This window comes from Neovison vison, chromosome 7 (assembly GCF_020171115.1).
Source record: "Neovison vison isolate M4711 chromosome 7, ASM_NN_V1, whole genome shotgun sequence".
NCBI lineage: Eukaryota > Metazoa > Chordata > Mammalia > Carnivora > Mustelidae > Neogale > Neogale vison.
The window spans coordinates 193,000,313-193,007,902 of NC_058097.1; the positions used below are offsets into that span (position 1 = coordinate 193,000,313).

The following is a 7,590-nucleotide window of genomic DNA, read 5'->3' on the forward strand; positions in this document are numbered from 1 at the left end:
TCTCATGAATAATAAATAAGATCTTTTAAAATTTTTAAAAAATGAAGTGAAGGCTATATTTTTGGGTTTTTTGTTTGTTAAGGTTTTATTTATGAAAGAGAGACAGAGAGAATGAGCAATGGGAATGGGCAGAGGGAGAGAGAGAAGCACACTCCCCACTGAACAGGAAGCCTCATGCAGGGCTGGATTCCAGGACCAGGAGATCATGACCTGAGCTAAAGGCAGATGCTTAACCAACTGAGCTACCCAGGTGCCCCACCTTTGTGTTTTAATAACAAACATACACTCCTTATAGAAAGGGAGATTTTCTTTATAATCACATCTTTTTTTAAATTTAATGTTATTTTTTCAGTGTTCCAAGATTCACTGTTTATACTCCATACCCAGTGCTGCATGCAATACGTGCCCTCCTTAATACCTACCACCAGGCTCACCCATCCCTTCACCCCTCTCTGCTCCAAAACCCTCAGTTTGTTTCTCAGAGTCCAATCTCTCATGCTTCATCTCCCCCTCTGATTCTCCCAATTCACTTGTCCTTTCCTTCTTTTAATGTCCTCCATGTTATTCCTTATGCTCCACAGTAAGTGAAACCATATGATAATTTACTTTTTCTGGTTGACTTATTTTACTCAGAATAATCTCCTCCAGCTCCATCCATATGGATACAAAAGTTGGATATGCATCCTTTCTGATAGCTGTGTAATATTCCATTGCATATATGGACCATATCTTCTTTATCTATTCATCTGTTGAAGGGCATCTTGGCTCTTTCCACTGTTTGGCTATTGTGGACATTGCTGCTATGAACATTGGGGTACACATGGCCCTTCTTTTTTTTTTAGATATTTTTATTCATTTATTTGACAGAGAGAGATCACAAGTAGGCAGAGAGGCAGGCAGAGAGAGAGGAAGGGAAGCAGGCTCCCCGCCAAGCAGAGAGCCTGATGCGGGGCTCGATCCCAGGACCCTGAGATCATGACCTGAGCCGAAGGCAGTGGCTTAACCCACTGAGCCACCCAGGTGCCACATGGCCCTTCTTTTGACTACATCTGTATCTTTGAAGTACTCAGTAATGCAATTGTAGGGTCATAGGGTATTATGACTTGGGTAGGGTCATAGGGTAGCTCTATTTTTAATTTTTTGAGGAATCTCTATACTGTTTTCCCAAAGTGGCTGCACCAACTTATAATCATATCTTTTAAAAATACAACTAAGAATTTACTATTTTTTAAATTCTTTTTCTTTTTTTTTTTTCACAAGATGCTTAGGTTTATTAAATGAAATGGGGTGGGGAGAAAGAAAAGTGATCTTGGTACCTTCTCTCTCTGAATTTTTTTAAAGATTTATTTATTTGTCAGAGAGAGAGCACAAGCAGGGTGAGCAGTAGGCAGAGGGAGAAGCAGGATCCCTGCTGAGCAAGGAACCCAGTGTAGGGCTCCATCCCAGGCCCCTCGGATCATGACCTGAGCTGAAGGCAATGCTTAAACCACTGAGCCATCCAGGCACCCCCTCTCAGAAATTTTCAAGGTGTATTTTTGTAGCTCTTAATTCTTCACACACGTTGTTTTGATTGATAAAAGATAGCCTTTCTTTTTCTAAATACACTGATCTTTCGTCTATTAAATAAGAAACCCTCTAGTAGCAATAAAAATGATTTTAATTTTCCCATTAGATAGAAAAAAGCAGTTATTTACAATATCTGGCATACAAGACTTATCCATTCTCCATTCTGTCTACCTTTAGAGTCTTAAGGTAAGACTCTGTACCAATGTCAACAAGTTAAAATCCAGAATCAGAAATTTAAGTACTTATCAATGCTGCTGCATATGCTGCTATAATTGTTACAGAAAGCTAACAGTTGTTAAATGAATACAACCTTCTTCACAAGAGGCTAGGTTTTATGCGCATTATCCCAGTCTCCACAAGAATTTGATGAGATGGGCAATTATTATTCACAATTTAAAAATTAACAAAAATCAGGTTAAAGAAGCAGCTTAATGTCTTACAATTGTGACATGGCAAAACTAACATTCAAACCGAGGTTGCCTGAGATATAAGCTCTCACTCCTGCAGCTTATCGTTCAAGTCATGTTTCCTTGTACTCACCTAGAAAACCGAAAACCAAACACAAATCAGGGTGTTAATAGCATTGAGATTGTACTTTCGAATCGCCTCATATGACTAATGCTTTGAAGTGTCTTTCAGTATCTGATAGAAATCATAGCATTTACAGGAGAAAGCACATTTTTTTATTGTTTGATATTACTAAAATATTTTTGTTGTTGTTGTTGTTGTTGTTGTTTAATCATCTATCTCCCAGTGATGGAGACATGTGTTTTGCTGTAACTAGCTACATTAGAGTCCATTCTGTTACCATTTTTCATCTTTCTCATTTAAAGTAAACCATTCAAGCCGCACCACAGGAAAGGAAGTAGTTGCCTATCCAAAGTCCTCCTGGGGTTGGGAATTATCTTGGGGTCATGTCCCACTTGTCACCGCCAAGAAGATAAATAGTCATCCATCATAAGACTCATTTGTAAAATCTGGACAGAACGGTTGTTAGCTTCTCACACAAAAGAAATTCCCTGATTCAAAATCCTAGATGGTGCTAAGGTAGATGACTGCTGTAAATGCAACAATGGAACAAAGATGATGTTGTCTTAGTTACAAGGTATGTTCACGGAGTCTCTGTGGTGTTTTCTTAGTTTGTGTGTGGATGTGTGGGCTGGAGGAGTGAATGGAGGTGGTTAAAGATTCAATCCAATGATGAAGGTATAAGTCTGACCTAACCTTACCCCTGGCATTTCCCAAAAACACGGTCTAATTTATTGTGCCCCTTATTGCCAGGAGGCAAAAGCTAACTGTTGCCTATTTTGGAATTTGGGTAAGTCCAATGGTCTAATTAATGGAATAAGCTTAAGTAACCCTCATCAATTGAGTGAGCTTAAGTAACCCTCATCAGTAGCAAATCTCTCTCACCATGAGCACATACGTATGTTCACATAGAGTATGACTACTTCGTGTTTGTTGCTGTAATCATCAGTTCTGGGAACTTAGGACTTTGAAGTCAGATATTGAATTATTTAACAATCATAATGCCCTTAAGAGTAATAATAGATAATTATGGATCCATTTTATGCATCTATAATATAATAAGTTCTATAAATGATGCTATGAATTATCCAGTGTAATCCTACTTTCAACCTTATGGAATATTCTGATGCTAATAAACAAAACCAAGACATACAGGAATATAGAACTTGAATGCCTTACGAGAACGTAGATGTTGCATCTGAGGTAGATGTTAACATCAGTTTTGCTTCCCTCTGAATCCTGTGTGTTTAACCAGCACTGCACAGTGCCATTTGTTTTGGTGTTGCCAGTAAGAAAATAAAACACATTTTAATAAACTTGCCTGACTTTAGAATTTCCATTACTAATCTCCAAAGATGAAAGTTTCCTATATAATCATGAAGCTCTTGAATGTTCTGACTCATTTGTCCTAAAGGACAATTCTATACAATAAATAAAGTAGGTGTGATTTTATAAACACGGACAGGTTGACCTAAGGATGGAATGACTCGTAGTACAAGAACCCAAATTAGAGCTCAGGTATCCAGACATTTACTCTATTTTCAATTTGCTGCTGCCTCTTCTGTACCAGTGATGGCAATTTGAGCCCCAATAAGCAGGCAAATGTGATGATCTGGAGATCTCAGTGTAGACTGTCGTTAATCAAACTGATGCTAATAGTGAGAGCTCATCTGATACAATCATTGAGAACCAGTGGCATGAAATCTCCTGAATTTTGTATATTTTTGTTATTTAATTGATTCTTTTTTTTTTTAAGATTATTCAGTTTTTTACTTAGCTGTCAGAGAGAGCAAGCACAAGAACGCAAAGTGGCAGGCAGAGGTGGAGGGAGAAGCAGCACCCCCGCCCCCACCCATAAGTAAGGAACCTGATCCAGGACTCGATCCCAGGACCTCGGGAACATGACCTGAGCTGAAGGCAGCTGCTCGACCGACTGAGCCACCCAGACATCCCTGACTGATACTAATGTGAATTCTTTAGTTAGAAGTTTGACAAAAATGATATAGAAGAAACCTTTTTGTGATTATTGGATTGATTCTTTAACCACTGAATCTGTATAGATTGTTTATTTAAAGTTTATACAGCAAGTAATTAATTATATATGCTCTAACCACTTTAATCTCTGCATTGGCTTTTTAGCCACAACTTCAAAGAAAAAAGAAAAACCAGATTTAAGTGAGAATGTGAATATTATATAAATCCTACAAATGACCTTTGCACAGCATAGCCATGTAAACATTTTTTCTCCTTTATTTTAGGAATTTGGATTGCTTCACCATAGTTTCAGACCCTCACCTTACTACTTCCTCTTTAAGATCTGGTTCCCAAAGAAGACTGACCTCTCTTCTCAGTGTCTCTAGAAGATTGCAGACCATTTTACTTAAGGGTGGGGGGCATCAATTCTGAGCTTAACCAGCATGGTAGACAGAATAGACCTCCATTATTCATTTGCCTTATTGCTTACTGTAGTGTTACTCTAGTATTACTAAAGCTTAACTGCTTGCTGAATACATTCCATCATGCCATAATTTATTTTCTATTTGCACTCATCCTATCTTTTTTCCCCTCAAATAATTTCCTTCAGGGTATTTCTCATATAGCTAGTTTAGAAGCCCACTAATAAAAGCAGAGTTACAGTTGTTCTTCAAGACAGTTTATGTTTCAAGGACCTCACATCAGAGGTTGTCTTACCTCAGAGTTGAGATAGAGACATAAACCCAGGGAGACAAGGCAATAATATAGGACAAGAGTAAAAGAGTTACTACTTCCAAACAATATATTTGCATAGAACACACACAGACATGCACACAGACACACAGACACACAGACACACAGACACATACACACACACACATGCTGGCTTTTCTCTATAAAAGAGCACAGATCATATATCCAGGATGAAAAGATAAGATGGATTTTGAGACACGTGAATATTTTATTAAAAATTAATTGAGGGGGTGCCTGGGTGGCTCAGTCAGTCAAGCTTCCTACTCCTGATTTCAGTTCAGGTCTTGATCTTAAGGTGGTCAGTTCAAGCGCTGCATTGGGCTCCATGCCCAGTGTGGAGTTAATTTATAAATAAATAAATAAATAAATAAATTTATTTCAGTATCAAGCAAGCAATTAAAAAGAAACAAAAAAGTAAATTTATTTGTTTAGTTATTTATATTTAATACATGCTCATATTAGTGTTTATTATATGCCAGTAACACAAATGTTTTACAAATATCTACTCATTTATTCCTCTAGCCATCACAGAGCGGTTAAATAACTTTATCAAGCTCACACAACCCGTAAGTAGCAAATCTAAGATTTGAACCCAGTCACCTCTTACAGTAACTACTGTGTCTTAACTGTTATGTTAACAACTTCTCAAGATCACAGATATTCTTCTGTAGAATTAGCTAGCTTACCCGCAGGCACTTTTTTCCTAGAATTTTTCCCGACTCTCTTTTACATGAAAGAACGTGATTTTAGGAGGAAAAAATAAAGCTTTGCTTTAAGGATTTTTCCAATTTTCACAATTCTACTAGATCTTATCGACCAAGCCACATTCTTTTCCTTTTAGCTTGAAAGGAACTGATTTCATTTCTTAAAGTGCACAGATTTTAGAGAGTGACTGCTCCTCCGAACACCAACTTAGAATAACATCCCCTGGTACCAATGAAGACGTTTAACTACCTCCTTTAAAGAAAATGATAAGAAAAGTAAACAAACCAAATAGATCACAGAAAATGTCATAGCTGTGATTTTATTATCCTTCTATTGGCTTCCTTAAAAAGGAGAATAAAGATATCCTGGCTTCATACATCTCTCAAGTCAACTCACGTATTCTGATAGCATCTGTTTTGGACAAGAAAACCAAGATGTTGGAGACCAATTATACCATGCCAACTGAATTTCTCCTTGTTGGATTCACAGATTATCTCCCTCTCAGAGTCACACTATTCTTGGTATTTCTCATAGTCTATACACTAACTTTGGTGGGAAATATGAGTTTAATAATCCTAGTTAATATCAACTCAAGTCTTCAAAACCCCATGTACTTTTTTCTCAGCAACCTGTCTTTCTTAGATATCTGCTATTCTTCAGCAATCGCCCCTAAAATGTTGGTCAATTTCTTAGCCTCCCGGAAAAGCATCTCTCCTTATGGCTGTGCCATACAAATGTTTTTCTTTGGTTGTTTTGCTGATGCCGAGTGCCTTATTCTAGCAGCAATGGCATATGACCGTTATGCAGCCATCTGTAACCCCTTGCTCTATTCCACACTTATGTCCAGGAGAGTCTGTGTCTGCTCCATCCTGTTGGCCTACTGCAGTGGAAGTATGACTGCGATGGTACACGTGTGCCTCACGTTCAGGCTACCATTTTGCGGCTCCAATATTGTGAATCATTTTTTCTGTGATATCCCACCTCTCCTAGCTTTGTCGTGTGCCGATACCCATATCAATGAGCTTTTGCTCTTTGCCTTGTGTGGCTTCATTCAGACGAGCACTTTTGTGGTCATATGTATCTCTTACTCCTGTATCCTTATCACTGTTTTGAGCATCAAGTCCTCAGGGGGCAGGAGCAAAACATTCTCCACCTGTACTTCCCATTTCATAGCAGTCACGCTGTTCTACGGAACGCTCCTGTTTATGTACTTACGTCCCACGACCAGCTATTCCCTAGACACGGACAAGGTCGTTGCGGTGTTTTATACTGTTGTCTTTCCTATGTTTAACCCGATAATCTACAGCTTCAGAAACAAGGATGTAAAGAATGCCCTCAAAAAGCTTTTAGAAAGAAACTGGACTTTTAAATGAATAAGAATTTAAATTATTTAAGAATATTCAAGATATAGCTTGCCCTTCCACTGTCATCATGCCATGAATGCCTAGTATGTCAACTCTTCAAAATTTGTTATCATTTTTCAGAATTAAAGATAACTCTTTCATCCCCAATATGTTAAAATAGTTTCACCCTCTCATTCAGAAATAGGCTATCCAAATCATTCTACTCTGTGAAAGATACTTGAAATAGAATAAATAAAAATAATTGCTTTCCAGTTAGTGTGCACTAAATACTTTGTGCAATACTTTGTGACTCATTATGTTCTTTATCATGTTATATCAAAGATATATGTTGAATTGTCTGTCAACCGCCCCATATGAGAAGCTCCTTGGCAGCAGGGGCTATTTTTCTTGGTTTATTGTCCCAACTCCCATATAGTATTGGATACACAGCACATTCTCATTACATGTGTGTTTAAAGGATGAAAGGCTGGAATAAATAGGTGATGTAAAGATGAGTGAGTAAATTTAGCTTTCTTTGGGAAACTGAGTCTAGATTCTGTACCTGCAGAACATTCTTCATCAGGGACATTTGATGTCATTCATAATAAGCAATGGTGATTTCACTGGCTCTTAGGAAATCAGAAGTCACATAGCAATGATCCTTTTAATATTAGGACAGTGTGAAGTTATAAGACTCTGATTGTCTTTGGGCTAGATTGAT

General features: G+C 37.8%; 1 protein-coding gene across 1 annotated transcript; it reads left to right on the forward strand.

Annotated features, from left to right (window-relative positions):
• Window positions 1–5,960: 5,960 nt before the first annotated feature.
• LOC122913648 (olfactory receptor 5AS1) lies at window positions 5,961–6,899 on the forward strand. The gene has a single exon (XM_044260300.1). It carries the CDS (start codon window positions 5,961–5,963, stop codon window positions 6,897–6,899), a length of 939 nt encoding a protein of 312 aa, XP_044116235.1.
• The last annotated feature ends 691 nt before the right edge of the window (window positions 6,900–7,590 follow it).